General features: G+C 40.0%; 1 protein-coding gene across 1 annotated transcript; it reads left to right on the top strand.

Annotated features, from left to right (window-relative positions):
• Positions 1 to 221: 221 nt before the first annotated feature.
• FEM1B (fem-1 homolog B) lies at positions 222 to 14,684 on the top strand. Its single transcript, XM_036842089.1, has 2 exons — positions 222 to 1,118; positions 10,513 to 14,684. The coding sequence occupies exons 1-2, from the start codon at positions 871 to 873 to the stop codon at positions 12,146 to 12,148; spliced, it is 1,884 nt and encodes a 627-aa protein (XP_036697984.1). The 5' UTR covers positions 222 to 870; the 3' UTR covers positions 12,149 to 14,684.
• Positions 14,685 to 21,258: the final 6,574 nt, after the last annotated feature.

The raw sequence follows: 21,258 nt of genomic DNA, 5'->3' as shown, positions 1-21,258 counted from the left end.
TCCCACTCCCTGGCTAGGGACCCCCAGGGCCTAGTGGGGGCGAGTTGGAAGCTCCAGGCATCAAGGGCAATGAGGACATCCCGAGCCGAATTGGGGATGGGCCGCCGTCGCGCAGCAGAACCTTTCTTCATCGGGCCTGGTTCGCCGGCCGGTCTGCTTTGGAAGAGACACCCCACTTAACCGTCCCCCGCTCGCACCCTCCCCGTCGCAGCCCTGCCTGCAGAGGCCCGCCTTCCTCCCCGTCCAGAGCCCAGGGGTTGCTGTGGCCGCAGCGTTCAGCCTCTCTCTGGGGGCCTCCCCAGGCGTGGACCTCTGAAGCTATCGGCAGCGTCTGGCTCTTCTGAGCTCCAGTGGGCGAGGGCCTGCAGGTTTCCTCCAGCTGGGGAGGACGCAGAGCGGAGGCGGAGGCAGAAGCAGTTTCAGGCCCTAGGCCCGGCGGGCTGGGTCGGGTGAAGCGCGGCCATCATTCGCCATCCAGGGCGCGCGCGGCCCTCTTGGGACTTCGCCGGCGACCCGTAGCTCGGGCACGCGCCTGTCGCAGCCCGCAGGAAGGAGGGGTCCAGCCTGAGGCCAGGCCACCATGGAGATCCCCTCGGCCCAGGGCCGGCGTCTGGGGCCTTGGGGGCGGCCCTGACCGCCCTCCTCCCTGCCCGGCCTGGATCGCTGATCTGCCCCCCGCGGCATTCGGCCACCTCTGCGTCTCCGCCCTCCCCTGGCCGCGCTGCTGCCTGGGCGCGGCGGCGGCGGCGGCGGCGCCCTGTTGAATGGGCTGTGAGGGCCCAGGTTTGAAGCGCTGGCGAACGCGGCCTCCAGGGGCGCAAGGCAGCAGCAGCGGTGGCGACCAAACGGGTGTTGGAGTTGGCAGCGGCCATGGAGGGCCTGGCTGGCTATGTATACAAGGCGGCCAGCGAGGGCAAGGTGCTGACTCTGGCCGCCTTGCTTCTCAACCGGTCTGAAAGCGACATCCGCTATCTGCTTGGCTATGTCAGCCAGCAGGGAGGGCAGCGCTCCACACCCCTCATCATCGCAGCCCGCAATGGGCACGCCAAGGTGGTGCGCTTGCTGTTAGAACATTACCGGGTGCAGACTCAGCAGACTGGCACTGTCCGCTTCGACGGGTAGGTACATCCCAACTCCAGCCTCCTCTCTAACGCGCGCGGACCCACCACTTTATGGGTCTTCCCCTCCCTCTCTCTCGCTTCATGGAGGTATCACTTCTCCCATTTTGTACCTCCTGACTTGCCTCATTAATGCCCACTTCATCTTCTGGGGCGAATACTCCATCCCATGTTTTGCTGCTCATCCTCATTGGCCCCCACCCCTTATTCCCTCTATAGGTAAATAGCCACATCCTCTGTCTTGATACCTAATAGGTATTCTGTATTCTTTACTAGATAGTTTGTGAAGAAGCAGTATGGAGGAGGTAGCCGCCTTTTCAGGCTTTCCCTTTATCAGTACTGGGGTTGTAACCGAGATCAGAAATTAACGAGGTCAGCAATTAACGTTGAAGACCTCTGTTTGGTGAGTTATTTGGCCACCCATTTTTTACCCCTTCACGTGAGTGTCCGATAAAGCCCCTTAGTGGGTTGTGGGACCTTAATGTCAAAATAAGCCCCTAGAACCAGCAGCAGTTGCAGCCTCTTGAGGGGTTGTCAGGCAGCCAGGCTTCCCAAGACATGATTCTGACTCTTACACATTGCTGGGGGTAGATATGTTGGCTGCGAAGATGGCACCGGACCTGGTGTAGGACGAGATGATGCCATTGTTAAATTACATGTTACTCTGTGATGTTGTGGGGAAGCTTGATGATATACTGTTATTCCAGGTGGGGAGTTCAAAAATGCATATTGTCAGAGTTAAAACTGGCCCTTTAGGTTTAATTGTACATATTTTTGGGTATGATAGAGTTGAATGCAGAATTGTCAGGTTTGACGTTATCTTTTCTGTGCTGGATGGTTATAACCTGTTTTACAGATTACAACTGCATGAAGATGCATTAATTGTTTTTGTTTTTGTTGACTTGTGCCAGTACATAAGCTATTCTAGCATTTTCTTCTTTTGAGATAGATGTGGTCCTAGCATAAAGATACGTATCTTTAGTTTTGGTGATTGAAAACTCCTTGGTTAAAACCTGATGGAAAAAACAATTCCTCTTGAAGATGACTAGGGCATTGTTGAGTTTTGGTTGATTCTTTTTGTAGGTTGAAATAATAAGAGCTTTTTCTTCTGTTTTAGATGAGAGGAAAATATTTCAAGGTATTACATTTTACTGAAATGATAGCCCACGGGTGGTGGCTAACCTCTGGTACCACCTCTCTAGACGTTAAGGAGATGGTCTTTTTCATATTAACCAAATATGGCAACCTGGTTCTTGTTCGTTTTCTTTTACTAGCTTCTGTGTCCTTTCTGTAACTCCCTGCATTCCCACAGCCTTTCCTATACGCAGAGGAGGAGTGAAGTAGGATGACCCCCGAACTTCCAGCACCATTCCAGTTGTATAGGCACAAGCATCCATTGAGATATGAATCTCTGCAGTAACAGCTACTGGTTACACTGCTGCTAAGGAGCTTGCTGAGGCCTGTTTTGATTAGGAGAGAATAGTGGCGAGAAAATCTAGTTTTCTAAAGCATTTGGAAAGGCTTTGCTTATCTTTCTTAACCATCAAAGAGAAAGGTGTTTTGAGGTGGCAATTAAGAGAACCTGAAATAGCTAGGAATGTAGCACATTGAGCCTGTGTAGTGGCTTACCTTGCCCAGTATTTTGCACTGGCCAGTGAAATTAAGGGGTTCAATAAGCAAACATATTTTGAACACCTACTGTGTGCCAGGCTCTGTAGTAGGGATTGGGTTTGCAGAGATGAATGACATACTGTTCCCACTGCAGAGGAAGACAGTCTGGTGCCCTGGGCGGGGGCTGGAGGTGGTGCGTGGTGTATGGCAGAGGTGAGAAATTGATGAAAATGAGTAATTGTCGATGCCATGCCATTTAGGGTTATAGAAATCTTTTGGACTACTGAGGGAACACAGGGAGAGGAAGGGCTCAGCCTTGCCTGGGAGAATCAGGGACGACTTCACAGCCGAGGTGATATTTGAGCTCAGTCTTAAAGGATAGTAGAAAGTGAAGAAGAGGGATGGCAGCATGGTGCTCTTGCAATGACAAGTGTTTCAGTGCAGTTTCAGGAAGGGGTTCAAGCCTGGGAAATTAAGAAAGAGATTGTGGGAGACTAGAGTGAGGTGGAGGCCAGATTTTGATGATCCTTGTGTAAAATATCAAGAGTCAGACTGGTGAGACTGGAATTGCAAAGATTTCTGTCATTTGAGATTTTGTGTGAGCCTTCTTCAATCTTTTTTTGTTTATGGATTATTACAGTTATGGATTTATTAGCTGCTCTGTCAAAGTGTTTAGTTTTTTAACTTATTAAATGCCTATGATGGGCCTAGCCCTGTGCCACACAGCTAATGTGGAAGATGTAGAAGAAAATGTAAAGTTTCTACTTTCGAGGAGCTTACAGATTAACAAAAGAGAAGAATTGAAATTCATGGCCACCTTTCTGCCCACTCACACCACTCTGTGAGATTATTTTGCAGTTTGTTCCAGTCATTTAGGCATTTCAGAAATAGATGAAGAGAGTGTTACTTGCAAATGTCATGATTTCACTTTACATTCATTCCAGACAGTGTGAAAATGCTCGTCTGAGTGAGGTGTTAATAATATGAAGCTCACTCACCCCTCAGGGACTGGCTTTTGAGAAGTACTCAGCCAACCCCCCTTCTTTAGATTCCATTGGTACTTAAGACCCATGGCCAGATAGGGACAAACAGGGTCTTTGTGGGCTGAAGTAGATTAGTGTTTCCTAATTTTCAGTAATTTATGTACCATCTTCACAATTTTTTGCCAAATCATTCACCACCTATCCTGTTATTTGCCTAATATTAAAAAAAAAGTCTCACTTCTTAGCTTCATCCTAAGCAACAGTATCTGTGTAATTATGGGGTTTGATATGGTACTCTGCGCGTGCATGTGTGTGTGTGAGAGAGAGAGAAAGAGAGAGAGGGATAGAGAGACACACACACACACATAGACATTAAAATAACTTATTTTAAAAAGCCTATACTCTGCCTAAAAACATCTATAATACCTTAGAAAACTAAAGTAGATTCATAATAGAGCCTCAAAAGGGGGACGGTGCCACCCACCTAGATGAAGCCCGACGCTGATATTTGAGTCCTTGTACTTATTTTTAGGAGTAACATTTGAGATTATTTTATTTATGGCTTACTGTGTAACGACCAAAATTGACATAGATGAGTGGATAAGAAGAAAAATTGGGACTTCCCTGGTGACGCAGTGGTTAAGAACCCGCCTGCCAATGTAGGGGACACAGGTTCAATCCCTGATCCGGAAAGATCCCACATGCCGCGCAGCAACTAAGACCGTGCGCCACAACTACTGAGCCTGCGCTCTAGAGCCCTCGAGCCACAACTACTGAAGCCCGCGCACCTAAAGCCCGTGCTCCGCAACAAGAGAAGCCACCGCAATGAGAAGCCCACGCACCGCAACAAGAGTAGCCCCCGCTGACCACAACTAGAGGAAGCCTGCGCGCAGCAGCGAAGACCCAACGCAGCCAAAAATAATAATAAATAAATAAATGTAAAAAAAAAAAGAAAAATTACATGAATGGGAATGAAAGAAGAACCTTTAGTTGGAGTATGGGAAGCTGTTAAGAATGTTATAGAAATGGAACAGAACAAAGGGGAGGTGTCATGTGACCTTGGAGTACTGTGCTTGTTTGAGTTCTGAGGGCCTGACTGCTGTGTGCCAGAGTTTGTGGGAAACTCTTGTCCTAGAAGAAGTTTGCTGACATGGATGGAAAGGAGAACAGGACCTCTGGGAATTCTGAGGCTTTTTGTTGAGTGCTCTTTTAAAGTCAGTGCTAGTACTAATACTTCTAATAAATGTCCAGGTAGAGGAAAGGCGTAAGGGGCACAGCGTCATTTGGCTTCATTTAGAAAGTCATTTCCACTGTATATTTCAAGGAACTACATATGATCTAATAAGTGATTTTAAGGACTTTGGTTAAAATAAAGTGCTGATCATTTACATTTAATGAATTTTTATTTCTATTTCAAATGCTTGAACCAGACATTTTTATTTCAGATTGAACCAGGAAATACATGAGTTTAGTTTTGTGATCAGAAATGTTATCTTTTATTGTGAAATGTTTCCATCATCTGATGCATACATTTTGTTTAAAAGGTGAATATCAGATTAAAGTTTCTTTTTTTTTTTTTTTTTAATTTTTTTTATTTATTTATTTATGGCTGTGTTGGGTCCTCGTTTCTGTGTGAGGGCTTTCTCTAGTTGTGGCAAGTGGGGGCCACTCTTCATCGCGGTGCACGGGCCTCTCACCACCGCAGCCTCACTTGTTGCGGAGCACAGGCTCCAGACGTGCAGGCTCAGTAACTGTGGCTTACGGGCCCAGCTGCTCTGCGGCATGTGGGATCTTCCCAGACCAGGGCTCGAACCCGTGTCCCCTGCATTGGCAGGCAGACTCTCAACCACTGCGCCACCAGGGAAGCCCAGATTAAAGTTTCTTGATTTTTTTTTTTTTTTTTTTTTGGCTGCATTGAGTCTTTGTTGCTGTGCGCGGGCTTTCTCTAGTTGCGGTGAGCCCGGGCTACTCTTCGTTGTGGTGTGTGTGCTTCTCATTGCGGTGGCTTCTTGTTGCAGAGCATGAGCTCTAGGTGCGCAGGCTTCAGTAGTTGCAGCACATGGGCTCCGTAGTTGTGGCTTGCAGGCTCTAGAGCGCAGGCTCAGTAGTTGTGGCGCACGGGCTTAGTTGCTCTGCGGCATGTGGGATCTTCTCCGGACCAGGGATCGAACTGGTGCCCCCTGCGTTGGCGGGCGGATTCTTACCCACTGCGGTACAAGGGAAGTCCCAAGTTTCTTGATTTTTAATATGAAATACATAATAGATAGTTTGCATTGCAATTTTAGACTCAATCTAGAAAGATCATTGTTTTATAGTGCTTCTCCCATAGGCATTAAGTAAATATTGCATTAATTTGATTATATTTTTATTTATTTTCTGTTCATTTTGTTATAAATGTGTTTGGCATTTTGTTTTGAGGCAGTATATGGCTATAATTTTAGCTGTATTTTATGGACAAAAAATGTCATAGATGTTAGGATTATAATTCCCTTTAATATGTTTAATGTTTTTATTTAGATGTAGAAATTTAAAAATCACTAAGGCTAATGTTTCTGAAGGATTAGTCATTCTGTAACACATTCTACAGTGAATATGTTTTGTCATAAACTATTTAAAAAATTTTAATTGTCTCAATAAAAATAGATAATTGAAACTTTTTTTAGGCTCCTGTCACATCACCATAGGGAAAATGGAAATTATTAGATTACACCAGGAAAAGTATTAAACGATTATAAAAACCAAGTGAAGTATATACTTGTAATTTAATTTTTACTCATGTCATTAGTTCTGGGAAATTTGAGGCCAGAAAAAAATTTTATTAACTTTTGTCTCTTTTTTTTCCATCTTTAAAATGGGGGTCCTATTTATCTTGTATGGTTATTGCAAGAGTTAAAGATAATGTATGTGAATGCCTATTTTAATGTAACATTCCTTGAGTTTTTACTTAGTTTATGTTCATGTTCCTGGCATATAACAATTTAATATTTTTAAGGCGTGCAAGGAAACTTTGTAACTATGTAAATATAACTATATGTTAACTATGTATTGATTTTTTGGATAGATTATATTAAGTTTTAAAAAAAAAGCTTTTTAAATTGAAACATGTTTGAACAATGACATGTATTATGTTTCCTTACATTTGATGCATTATATAGTTTCCAAAGTACTTTTGTACTTTTAATCTCATGTAAGCCTTTTAGTTATATGTCTTTAAAATGGGTGTAATAATATTATCTACCTTATAGGATTATTGGGAGAAGGTTATTATGAGAATTAAATAAGATATACTGTATATTAAGCACTTAATACAGTGCTTGGCACATGGAAATTATTTATTAGCTATTTGTGTTTAAACTTTTTCTTTAAATTGATTTAGAAGTTAAATTATAGTAGTAATGTAGTGCCTCTTTTTTGTTTTTGTTTTTTAATTATATCTATTTTTAGTTAAGATATAACATCAAGTAAGGTGCATAAATCTTAAGCGTACAATGTTATAAAATTTTAATTTTTTTACATCCATATAATCACCTTCTAGATCAATATGCAGAACATTGATGTCACTCTAAAAGTTTCCCTTGTGCCCTTTCTCAGTCAATTCCCCTCCTTTCCCCTCCCAGAAGTTACGATTATTGTGACTTCTATCACCATAGATTAGTTCTGTCTATACTTGAACTTCCTATAAATGGAGTCATACAGTGTACTCTTTTCTGTCTGACTTCTTTTTGCTTAACACAATATCTGTGAGATTCATCCATGGAGTTGCATGTATCAGTAGTTTTTTTATTTTTTAAATGCTTTGTAGTATTCCATTATATGAATATATGGCAGTTTATCCTGTTGACAGATATTTTGATTGTTTCTAGCGTTTGACTACTATGAATAAAGCCGCTATGAACATTTTTGTGTATGCCTTCTGGTGGACATTTGCGTTCATTTCTCTTCAGTATACACCAAGGGGTGGAACTGCTGGGTCACAGGTTGGTGTATGTTTAACTTTAATAGTTATTGTCAGCCAACCACCAAAGTGGTTGAACCAAATTATTGTACATTCCCACTAGCAATTTCCATCAGCAATGAGAGTTTGAGTTGTTTCACATCCTGGCAGATACTTAGTATTGTCATGTCAGTATTATTTATTTCAGCTATTTTGGTGAGTGTGTATTGGTAACTCCTGGTTTTAATTTGCATTTCCCTGGTGAGAGTAATTATCTTGAACATCTTTTCATATGTTTAGTGGTTATCTGAATATATACTTTTGAAGTGTACTTGTTCAATCTTTTCACCCATTTTTTAAATTGACTTGTTTGCCTTTTTAGTGATTTGTCATATAAATCGATTGCAAATGTCTTCTGCCAGTGAGTGGATTGCCTGTTCACTTTCTTCACAGTGTCTGTTGATGAAAAGAAGTTTTTAATTTTACTGAAGTCTAATCAATTTTTTTCTTTTATGGTTAGTGCTTTTTTTGAATTATGTTTAAGAAATCATCATCAACTCCAAGGTCATGAAGATAGTCTATTTTTTTTAGAAGCATTTATTGTTTTGCTTTGCATATTATAGGTCTACACCACTTCTCAAATTTTTGTGCGTACAGTCAAGGTTAATTTTTTTCCAAACAGACATCTAGTAGCTGCTTATTCACTATTTATTAAAAAGAACATACTTTCTACCTGAATTTCATTGGAGCTTTTGTCATTAATCTCTGATCCTGTATGTGTGAATCTATTTCTGGAGGGTTTTTTTTTTTTTTTTCTTTTTGGGTTGTTGTTGTTTTCTATCGATATATTTATCTATCCTTGTGCCACTGACACACTATCCTAATTACTATATTTTGTCCTCCAACTTTATTTTTCTTTCAAGGTTATCTTGGTTGTTCTAGGTCCTTTGCATTTTTTAAAAAAATTAATTTATGTTTGGCTGTGTTGGGTCTTCGTTGCTGCGTGTGGGCTTTCTCTAGTTGCGGCGAGCAGGGGCTACTCTTGGTTGCGGCATGCGGGCTTCTTATTGCAGTGGCTTCTCTTGTTGCGGAGCACAGGCTCTAGGCACACAGGCTTCAGTTCAGTAGTTGTGGCGTGTAGGCTCAGCAGTTGTGGCTCGCAGGCTGTAGAGCGCAGGCTCAGTAGTTGTGGTGCACGGCCTTAGTTGCTCCGCGGCATGTGGGATCTTCCCGGACCAGGGCTCGAACCCGTGTCCCCTGCATTGGCGGGCGGATTCTTAACCACTGCGCCACCAGGGAAGCCCCCCTTTGCATTTCTATATACATTTTAGAATTGGCTTGTCAATATCTACACATATGTGGATGCATGCACACATTTGTGCATGTGCGCACACACACATCCCTGCTGGGATTTTGATTTGGATTGCATTGAACCTGTAGATTATTTTGGGGGAGAACTGGCATCTTAACATTATTGAATCTCCTAAACAATAAACATGGACTATCTCTCCATTTCTTTAGGTCTTTATCTCAGGAATGTTTTGTAATTTTCAATGTAGAAGTCTTGTACATTTTTTATTAGATTTACTATCAGATATTGGTATTTTCTGATGCTGTTGTAAATTGTATTTTTTTGACAGTGAAAGAAAACTTTTTTTGAACTTTGTGTTTATAATCATGACAATAAAAATGTAATAAGTGAGTTTTAATTAAACTGAATTGTTTGCAAAAGGTACAGTTGGCAACCACTAAAACATTTCAACTGATGTAATGTCTTATTTTCCTGATTCATTCTTTAGTTTAAAAAATCAGTTAACAATTAAATGACATTAAAAAAATGAAATTTTAAAAAGAAACTTCAGAAGTCTTCAAATTTATTTTGAGGTACGTCTTTCATACAGTAAAATGTACAAATCTGTCATGTACAGTTTGATGAGTTTTTTCCCCTAAATGTCCACCCATGTAGCTACTACCCAGATCAAAATATAGGACATTTCTAGTAGCTTTAAGCCTCATCTGAGTCAATCCTACACCCTCCCCCATAGGTAACCCCATAGGTAGCTGTTACTGGGAATGCTTTTGCTTATAAACATTTTGCGTCATTATTTGAAACTGAAGAAGTAATTGCTTGCATGTTTATAAAGTGCGTCTTTTATTTTCAGAAGTGATAGATGGTGTTGATAATTGCGGTTAAACTATGATATTTATATTATACCAGGCGGATTTTACTCTTTTTCACTTCAAGGGAGATAGAATTTGACCTGTGTTACAAGGTTGTACCATTCATGTTGGGGCAGTAATTGTTTCTTTCTCATTGCTGTAGTAGAGTATAATACTTATTAGCTTAGATAATCTTAGGGAAAAATTATCTGCTTAAATACTTTTCTTCCTAAAGCAGTTTCTAACACAATGTTAATGCAGAGATTGGGGTGGCTTTCTCACTGATGCACTGAATGAAACTGTGGTACCTAGGGGGTGCTGGGAGGGAGGAACATGCTGTGCTCCTGAGAGCCAGTGAATCAGCTTGGCGGTCAAGAAGTTACAAAACTCCATACATTTCCTCTTTGTTTTCTGAAATTTATTTACTTTTGCTAGTAGCAAGTCAGTGATTCATTTTTTTTTCTTTTTTTAGGTTTTTATGCTTTGGTAATAACAACAGTCGCTAACATTTATTGAGCTCATACTAGGTACAAGCACTATGCAAAGTGCTTTACTTAAATTACCTGATTTTATTTTCAGCCAAACTAATGTTTTACTAACGCTCTGCAGATTGAGGTTTTGGGTCAGTGTAAATGAATACATCCTTTAAATTTACGTTAGGGCAGGTAACCTCCATTTTCTAACTGTTCGTTCTTTTCATGAATAGGTATGTCATTGATGGTGCCACCGCTCTTTGGTGTGCAGCAGGGGCAGGACATTTTGAAGTTGTTAAGCTTCTAGTCAGTCATGGAGCCAACGTGAACCATACCACAGTAACTAACTCAACCCCCCTACGGGCAGCATGCTTTGATGGCAGATTGGACATTGTGAAATACTTGGTTGAAAATAATGCCAACATCAGCATTGCCAACAAGTATGACAACACCTGCCTAATGATTGCAGCATATAAAGGACACACTGATGTGGTGAGATACCTTTTAGAACAACGTGCTGATCCAAATGCTAAAGCACATTGTGGAGCCACAGCATTGCACTTTGCAGCTGAGGCTGGGCACATAGATATTGTGAAGGAGCTGATAAAATGGCGTGCTGCTATAGTAGTGAACGGCCATGGGATGACGCCATTAAAAGTAGCTGCTGAAAGCTGTAAAGCTGATGTTGTCGAACTGTTGCTCTCTCATGCTGATTGTGACCGAAGAAGTCGGATTGAAGCTTTGGAGCTCTTGGGTGCCTCCTTTGCAAATGACCGTGAGAACTATGACATCATGAAGACATACCACTATTTATATTTAGCTATGTTGGAGAGGTTTCAAGATGGCGATAACATTCTTGAGAAAGAGGTTCTCCCACCAATCCATGCCTATGGGAATAGAACTGAATGTAGAAATCCTCAGGAACTGGAATCCATTCGGCAAGACAGAGATGCTCTTCATATGGAAGGCCTTATAGTTCGGGAACGGATTTTAGGTGCCGACAACATTGATGTTTCCCATCCCATCATTTACAGGGGAGCTGTTTATGCAGATAACATGGAATTCGAACAGTGTATCAAGTTGTGGCTTCATGCCCTGCACCTCAGACAGAAAGGTAACAGGAATACCCATAAGGATCTTCTTCGATTTGCCCAAGTTTTTTCACAGATGATACATTTGAATGAAACTGTGAAGGCCCCAGACATAGAATGTGTTTTGAGATGCAGTGTTTTGGAAATAGAACAAAGTATGAACAGAGTAAAAAATATTCCAGATGCTGACGTCCACAGTGCTATGGACAATTATGAATGTAATCTCTATACTTTTCTGTATTTAGTGTGCATTTCCACCAAAACACAGTGCAGTGAAGAAGATCAGTGCAAAATTAACAAGCAGATCTACAACCTGATTCACCTTGATCCCAGAACTCGTGAAGGTTTCACCTTGCTGCATCTAGCTGTCAACTCAAATACCCCGGTTGATGATTTCCACACCAATGATGTCTGCAGCTTTCCAAACGCGCTTGTCACAAAGCTCCTGCTGGACTGTGGCGCCGAGGTGAATGCTGTGGACAATGAAGGGAACAGTGCCCTTCACATTATCGTTCAGTACAACAGGCCCATCAGTGATTTTTTGACCTTGCACTCTATCATCATTAGCCTAGTTGAAGCTGGCGCTCACACCGACATGACAAATAAACAGAATAAGACTCCGCTAGACAAAAGTACAACTGGGGTATCAGAAATACTACTTAAAACTCAAATGAAGATGAGTCTCAAGTGCCTGGCCGCCCGGGCAGTTCGGGCTAATGACATTAACTACCAAGACCAGATCCCCAGAACTCTTGAAGAGTTTGTTGGATTTCATTAAGTGACTGGATATATGTAAAATCATTTAATGTGGTGCTAAAAAGTAAAGGACTTTAATCACAGACAATAGAATTATGTGTTCATAAAATCTGCTTTTCTTTTCACTACCCTTCCTCCCTACTCATCCTTCCTTAGTTTTGTATTTGGTCTTCTTGCCTCATATGGTTACTGATTTCAAATACACTTTAAACAAAACCACATTGTTCAGGTGTAACTATAATCTAAGGTGTTTGGATATTGGTCACTTAACTATTTTTCTTTTTTTTAAGGAATGAATATAAAATATTTTGTTTATATAACAAGGGCCCTTATGATTTGAAGTTGATAATGTTTAAAAAAAACTGCCTAGAAAAGTATTTCTGTTAAGCCTGTGTCAGCATGTTATTCTCTGCAGCAGTTCTGAGGATCTCATGAAGAAAAACAACGAAAAGGAACATTAAAAGTGATGGAATATCTAGATGTTCTGCACATGCCAAACTGCTATAGGTAGTTTTCACTCTTCCATTATTTATGTGAAGAGATCAACGCATTATAACATCAGGAGGATTTTTAAAAATATAACTGCAGATTAATCTGAAAAATGTGCTAACTTAATAATAGTTACAAATTTATGAAGTTAAATCCACTGAAATTGTTGAATTATGCTGGGTGGTACATACACAGTAGTAATCTTAAAGCAACTTTTCAGAGAATATTGATGGACTGTTTGCCTTTGGGCTTGGATTCTAAAATGTGTGGAAGTCTCTGTTTTAATGTAATTAATCTAAATTGCAGCAGTCTGCATTTGACTCAGCTCACAGACATGTAAAAATTATGAATGCTGTGTCTCTCTTAGGAAACAAATTGTCACAATATAGTTATATGTTCTTCTTTTGTCCCCTTCTCCCTTTCCTCTTGTGCGGTATCTTTTAAAATTGGAAACTACTTTTCCAGAGGGCATTATTTGTGCCTCCCTAAGAAGGTTTTTATGACAGATGAAAAGGAACTGGGATATTTTTAATTTTTTCACTTTATTCAGTCTGTGACAAGTAGAAAAATCACTAGTGTGGTATAGGAAATTCAGTGTTTTTGATAATAAAAATAATTCTCAATGCCATTTGGAAAGATATTTCTGCCTGAGGGCAGCAAATTTTGGAACCACAAAATGTCGCTTATTCCGACAGGCTGTACAGAGGTCTTTATGGGTTTTGTTTGTTTGTTTGTTTTGTTTTAATGGCAACATTGTAAACTGTCAAATTAAAAGAATATTCTGTGATTATCTGTTAAGCATCACAGAAATTCAAGTAAAGGGTACACACCTATTTCTTTCAATGTTAAAAATGATAAAGAAAATAAAATTAGCTATATCTGTATTTTTCTCTCTAGTGCCAAATGAATGCCTTAGCTATCATAGTGCATGGTACTGTAAGTGAAGACCTGCAGCTTTTTTTCTGTAATGAAAAGCATTATAATGATGCAGCAACATCAGATATAAACTGAAAAAAACAACAAAAACCACTGGTAAGGTTTCAGTTAACATTTTATGTATGGATATTGCTTTGTGAAGTGTAAGAAAAAGGTTGCAGCCGGATCAGTATAAAACATAATGACTAAGCCAAAATCAGCACCTAGGGCCTTAAATAAAATAGATACCCCATGAAATGAAACACTCTGGAGGATAGGAGGGAATGGATGGGGGTACTTTAAAAACTTCTTCCCCCAAGAACACAAGATAATTTTACTGTGCTGTAGTTATACCTCACATGTCTTCTTGCTTCAGTTAGGAATGTTTTGATGGTAAATTCTGTCATAGTAATATATTTCTGTTTTCCTAACCTGAGATTTTTACAAGGAAGGTTTTTTAGGATGGTCTAAAGGGAGGTATTTGAATGAGCCCTAATCTGAAAATTACTGGCCTTGATCTTCCTGGTGTGAATCAGGGAACTACTATACCTTGCTCTTGGCAACTCTCATGGCCTGAAAGAGAAAATGCTCATCCTCCAGGTGAGTGAATCACGCCTTTTTCACAGCTCAGATCAGACCCTGTATTTTTCAGACTTCAAGGCCTGCTTATTTGACAGTCTGAGGAATAGCTATGATACTTGGTATTTACTTGGTTCCATTATTAATGCATATGATTTTTAAACATCAAAACTTAAAATATCAGATAATGTTGCATGTTTTAAAAACCATTTCATCCCATTAGCTACCCAGGACGAGAACTATTTTAGATATTACTTACTTATGAAATGAGGATAATGATTACCTGTACATATTCAGACATCAAAATTTAATGACACTCAGTGTTTTTGAGAAGGGAGGACTAGAATGCTGGAGAGAGTAAAACTGCTGACTGAAATGCTGACAAGCTGGAGAAAGAATTTGAAGACAGAGGAATGGACTAAACTTTGCTAATGGTAACCGAGATTTTTTTTTTTTAAACTATAGTATAGCAGTACATTGTGCACTGTATTGCTAAGGATCTAATTCTGTCTTGTAAAACGAATCCAAATACGTATTGTGAAACACCTGTATAAAACCATTCTTGAAACAAGGGATTACATGCCTGGTTTTTTTTTTTTTTTTTTTGGTAGAATTATTTTAAAATCTGTTTAGCCAAACCCTTCCCAAACTTAAGTTTCGTTCTGTTTTTTTAAGAAAATAAATAAGTAAGAAAGGTGATAGTTCTGTATCTCAGCTCTCTGAGAACTCTGGGCTGTTGCCATTTTTTAGCCACTTTTGTCATTTTGTGTTTATTATTCGTAGAATTATGCTTTAGATTGTACGTCTTCCTTGATAACATTACAAATTCAATCAAAACTTCTTGGTCTTGCTCAGTAATTGTCATATACATTTAGTTAACTAGAGGCCCAAGTGGATGAATGCCTGGGCAAACCATGTGAAACCTTGGGTGGGTTTTGCACTTAAGAGTTGGTAAAATTGAACTCTTGAGTTTAGGTAACTATTTAAGTCAAGGAATGGGCAGCAAATCCATCCTTCAACTGATCAGAAAGGAAATTTTTGACATAAGAACTCTGACACAACATTGTTTTCAGTCTACCCTGGATTGCTCTCTAGTAGGCCACAGTCCAGCTACCTTAAGGTTCTTTGCTGTGGGCACTTCAAACAAACCAACCAAAAAGCAAACTTTGGTCTTGCTTGTTTCTGGGAAGGGTTTTATTGCATTACGCTGATCATTGATTAATAACTGTAATCATGAGAAACTTAGGCATGATAGGACTGTTTGAAGTAAAATGTGATGTGGGGGCAGCAGCTCCGTGAGTGTCAGCTCTGCATTTGGCAAGTGGTTTTGAAAATCAGAATCCCAAGGGAACAGTACCCTGTCACTAGTCTCCATCTCAGTTGAGGCAGCTACTTGAGGAATAAGGCCACTTTAGATTATTCAAGCAGAAGCATTTCTTTCTGGGGGACTGGGGCAGGGTGAGGAATGAGTTGCTGGACCTTGGATTAGTTTGCTGGTTTTAGAAGCAGCCAGTGATGGAACTAGAGAGTAGATGGATAAAAGTATAAAGGACTTGCTTTTATGGTAGGTTTTCTGTAAAAACCTTAAATGTTCCTTTTCAGGCTAGCCAGATATATCAGTGTACAGACGACTATTCCATTCTCCTCACTGACTATCCTATAACATTAAAATGGGTTAAAGAAAACAAACCTCTGCCTTTTGCTCTATGAAAAGTTATTAGTCCATAAGATTTTAAGCTGTGTGTTGACTCCGACTCTGAAAATGCACAGCCCTGCTCTGGATACCTTCTGTGGAAAGTAGAGAGCTCCTAATGTGTATGGCACATTGCCGAGCTTTCTCATACGTTCCTGGCAGACTTGCCCAAATCTTCAGATGGGCTGGGTTGTACAGTACCTTCTCCAAATATGGGATCTGAAATAAATACTACATGGATAGTGGTGATATATTAATTTTTAAAACTGTAAAGTAAATGTGGTCTCTAGTCCTAGGTTTGTGGTGTGTTCATTTGTGTTAACATATAGGAAAGGGACACTGACTTGATGGTTATGGGTTATCTTGATGCGTGTGCAGGGGTGAGAAGTGCTAAATTGTTAACAGCTTTTCATTTAGGGGCGAGTCATGTGGTGAGTGGCCTAATCAGAAAAATGAAGGAGCAAAGATGTAAGCTTCATCCAAGCAATGCACAAGGTTTTGTAACTTTTTTTATCAGGTGTTGTAAAATTTGTGCATGGCCTTTTTTTGTTGTTGTTGCTTAGTAATTGGTAGAGGAGAAAAGATGAGGGAAAAAAACCTCCGCTTTGCTAACCAATCAAGTCTATAGCTGGGGAGTAAACTCTGACTGGCTTAACGTGTTGAAAGATCCTATCCTTTATAATATTCACCCCATCCTGCAATCTTCCACGTAGAGGAATTACATTGTTGTATTCTAGTAATTCACTGTGATTTATAACAAACCAGTGATGTCATTCTATTGTGCACTTTTGTCAAACCATTTACATGACATTAATAAACATAGTGAACTTGCTGACTGCACCAGAGGCCTGTTAGTGATTTATATATTGCATGACATTTTCTATTTGAGTTTGACATGTAGAATCATTTTTAATTTCGTGGTAACTGACAGTCCTAATAGCCCAGCTAATTTGAAACTAACAATATTGCTGTGTAATAGGAAAAAATGGTGTTTGTGTTCAGTAAATGTTTGAAAAAAAAAAAACTGCCTTGAAGTGTGTGTCTTTATTGTTCAGTGTTGAGATGATCTTTTGTTGAATTCATTTTTAAAAAGTTGTGAAAGTTACATACATGTGCATGGGGAAAAAAATTCAGATAGTTATGAAAAATTCAAATAGTAAAAAAAAAAACTTTACTTTTTCATCTCTCTCTGCCTGCCATTTGGACTCTTCAGAGGGTACTCACTAGTTTTTTGAGTAGCTTCCCAGAATTTTATGTGTATATATGTGTATTTTCTCCTTTTTGTTTTTTTTCTTTGATGCCAATGGACTTTTAACTTTCCTTTGCTATTCTGCATCTTGTTTTCATTCAATATATCTTGGACATTTTTTCATTTTGGTATGTATAGATTTTTTAAAAAACAATTTTATAGCATTTAATCCTATGGATGGACTTAAAATTTATTTAACCAGGCCTTACTGTTGGATTTTTAGGTTTTCAGTTTATTGATATTCCAAATACTGCTTCAGTGAACATCCTTATATACTGTATTCATAGAACAAATTCATTTCTAGCTCTGGAACTTCTGGTTTAGTGACTGAGTGTTTAAAATCTTGACAGAGGTGATCCAGTTGCCTTCCATCTCCCTACATCCTTATTGACATCAAATATTATCTAATCATTTAGTTTTTGCCAAGATGATGGAAATGGAAAATATTATTTCATGGTTCTGATTTGTGTTCCTTTATTATGAATGAGGTTGACATATATTTACTGACCTTTTTTGTTTCTTTTGTTTGCTTTTGGGTTGTGGTCTTTTTCTTGCTACGTGTTAGAAATTCCTTGGAAATTTAAGGAAATTTTCTGTCATGTGTCACAGTTTGTAGTTTGTTTTTTGACTTTTAGTAGTTTTTATATCTACTGAATTTTGTGTCTTGCTTGTAAAGTTGTCTCCATTCCAAGTTGATACATCTTTTTTACCCATGTTCTCTTCTAGTGCTTTTATGGCTTTTCCCTCCCACTTCTCTCTCCCCATTCCCACCACCCCTCTCTTTTTTTTTCTCTTCCTTCTCCTCCACATCCTTTCCTTCTCGCCATCTTTGGTTTAAATCTTTTATCTACCTGGAATTTATTTTGATTAAGGATCCAGCTGGCCAAGAACTCTCTTAATTATTTTCCACTGATATGAATCATAAACTAAATTCCCATAAAGTAATTGGATCTGTTTCTGGGTTCTCTCTTCTATTCTGTTGGCCTGGCAGTCTGGTGGAACCCTGAGGAATACTGTCTGGGTTCTTTCCATCACTTACTAGCTCTGTGACCTCGATCCAAGTCTCAGTTTCTGTACATTGGGACAATAATATTATCTAAGTTGTGATGAGCAAGTGAGAGAATTAAAACACTTAATGTAGTGCTTAAAACAGTGAAGTGCCTGCTAAATGTTAAGTATTAATATAAGTGGGGCTGATGTTTCTTCATTTGTTTTTTTTCTCTAACCAGAAAGTTTATTTTTAATGAAGGTCTTGCAAATATCTTCCTTTTTTTAATCATTAGTTAGTTTGTTTATATTGTAGATAGGAGCCTTTCTTCCACTGTATATACTTCTAAATGTTAATGTTTTGATATAGGCATTTTAATGGATTTCCCTTTTTTTTAAAAAAATTTTTTTCAGTGGCTTCATTTGGATGTCCCAGATACACTAATCATCATTTACAGGTAATGATGATTTTGCCTTCTCATTTCCAGTATTCATACCTCATATTTCTTTCTTTTACCTAATTACAATAGTTAAGATTACCAGAAGGGTATTAAAGGGTGGTACTGGAGCACATCCTCCGCACATGTTTGCATTCAAATTTCGATTTAGGGAGTCCCTTTGTAGAGATCTGAAAAAATCATTTAGGGCAACTCTGTCACTTCACAGTTGAGGATACAGGCTCACAAAGAAGTGACTTGTCCATCTAAGGTCGCACAAGGACCAAGTGTCAGAGCCTGAGGTAGGCTCTGAGTTTACTGACCCGCTGAACAGTGCTCTTTCACTGTAAGACTCTCACACCAGTACCAGAGAAGCTCATCTTAGGATTTCTGCCAGATCTGTGCCTGGCAAAAATATCTGACTGGACTACAGAAATCATCCAAATTCTAAATCATCTTTTTTTTTTTTTTTCTTTTTCTGTATTTCAAGTAATGTCTGCTGTATTAAAGTAACAGATGTCCAGACAAAAGAAAATGCTGGCAGTAATATATTTCATCAGATACCTGATCTAGGAAATTTCAGTATGAGATGCAAATTTCAGGTAGCTCACAAAATCTTAGCTTTTTGGCAAGCTTAGACAAAATTATATATTCTAATTTGCCTGTGATTTGTAAATTTGGTTTGCTCAGTTTATCCGGAGAACAGAACTGGGGTTTGCTCTGGCCTCAACCAGTAGGAAGAAACAGTTGGAAATTCCTGTGTATCGAGCACCTACTGTGTGTCGGGCACCGTATCAGGGATGTGAATACAAAAAATAAGAATCACGGTCCTTGTCCTTGATAAGCTTGTTGTCCAGCTAGATGTCTCTCTTTGAAATCTGATTTTCTATTTTTCCTCAAATTTTAATTCTGAAAGTTTAAGACGTTACTTTTGAACTCTGGCTTGGGCCATCTTATGAAAACGTTTCAGAAAACTTTACCATCATCATTTTTAATATAGTACCAGGGAGACAGGAACAAAGAACATGCACAACTGATTAGAAAGGATGAGTCCTTAAGGAATGGTGCCCCCATCTGCGTCAAAAAAATATTTTTCTGCTCATACCCTACTTTGAGCCTTGTGAGTTTGCTAGGTACATTTTAGCCTATATCTTATTGAAAAGTTTCAGAGGCCAGGTGCCAGGCTTGTAACCCTCCCTTCAAGCTACACCAGCAAAGCTCCTATGTTCCGGTTTCAGTTTTTGTTTGGAACATGCTGTCCTACTTTAGTGTGATGTCAAAGCTAATGGAATAGACAGTGACACAAAAGCACTCTGCAGATTTAATGTGGTCGATTAAGCTTGACTGTCCTTTGAGAGGGATCTAGTTGACATTAATAGTAATACAAGGATAATTTGGGGGGATTTTTTTTTTTTAAAGGTAAGAAGTAGTGCAGAATAAAGGGCAACGTGACATTAGCTAAAGGTAAAAACAAAGGCCAGTGTGGTGAAGACAGGACCATTCACTACTAATGGCTGTATTAAGTCAATCACCCAAGGCGTATCTGGTGGAGAAACCTGGCCACTTCATGTTTGGGGTGAGGTGTGGTTGCAGTGAGTTATATGCCAGAAAAGAAGCATGATTAAGCCAGCTGCTTCGATTAGAGGCTGCCTGGCATCTTGGGGCTTAAAGCCAAGAGTCTAGTGTCTTATTTTGGGAGAGTATGGATGCTAAAAGCTCTTGAATACTGATGGAGACAGCAACTTGTCTTTTATAGACCTCTAGGAAAGGTCTCAGAGAAGTTCTCCCACATTTCCTGGTAAAGAGTCATTCTCCTCCCTCTCTCTGTTGTGTTTGTATTAGCCCCCTTCACCTGATACCCATCTTGTTAAGAAGTACCACCTTTCTTAACAAAAGGAAGACCCAGAAACTCCACTGTTGGCACTGGAACCCCTTGGGGGTTTTTACCGATGACTGCTGCCACCAAGATAGGCTAAAGGGCAGCTGAGAAAGGCCATGCTGTAAGAAACTGACATTGAAGTCTAGAGAATAACAAAATCTTACGGCTCTAGATTTCTGGTCCTATCATTTTAATGTGCTTAAAATTACCTCACAGGAACTGGATGTGTGAGGTCTGGGGTAGAACGTCATCTGTGGTTCTGATTTAGCTGGCCCCAGGACCCCACTTTGAGAAGCTCAGCTCTGGATAGATACTCTGCTTTAAGAGGCACACCCTGCCCTCCGAGCTTACATGCCCACACCATCTGACACCAGAAAGAAGCCGCACTCTTACCTGAATTTCTCCTTTTCAACTCTTAGCTGGCCGGAACTGAGGGACAGCATAATTGATGTCCACTTCCCTGCAGAACACCGGATGATGGCACAAGGGCCTGAGGCCTCTCTCAAAGCTACCCAAGGTCTGCCCCTCAGCTCCTGTATCTTCTCTGAGGGCCGGCGCCCCTCCCGCATGGGGTCTCACCATGTCAGAATCAACATAAGACCCCCCGGAACATCTTGCACATCTCAGTTCACAACTCCTTGTTGGAGGTCCTTTCCCTCTACTAGACAGTGAGCCTAGAATTTAAAAAATCCTCACAATCCGCGGAGCAGATTCTAAAACCGCCTTCTGCTGGTAGTTTGGTTTGCAGTCAGGCCTCACCCCAGGCATGTTTTCCTCCTGCGCGCTCACGTGCTGTGGAATTGTTTTAGTATCACGAGGCCATCTGGAAATCAGCGCAGCTGTTTTGAAGTAGTGTCTAGGATGGGCCGATAAGGCTTCTAAAAGACTAAACCGTTTTTAAGTT

The sequence above is a fragment of the Balaenoptera musculus genome, chromosome 2, assembly GCF_009873245.2.
Source record: "Balaenoptera musculus isolate JJ_BM4_2016_0621 chromosome 2, mBalMus1.pri.v3, whole genome shotgun sequence".
Lineage (NCBI taxonomy): Eukaryota > Metazoa > Chordata > Mammalia > Artiodactyla > Balaenopteridae > Balaenoptera > Balaenoptera musculus.
The sequence above is the reverse complement of the archived record's forward strand: the minus strand, read 5'-3'. Positions and strand labels throughout refer to the sequence as shown.

Bases quoted from the DNA above. Each gene is read 5' to 3' on its own strand.
- FEM1B (XM_036842089.1), top strand. From the start codon at position 871: ATGGAGGGCCTGGCTGGCTATGTATACAAGGCGGCCAGCGAGGGCAAG. The intron at 1,119-10,512 runs GTAGGTACATCC...TTTCATGAATAG, and splicing joins GGCACTGTCCGCTTCGACGG to GTATGTCATTGATGGTGCCA.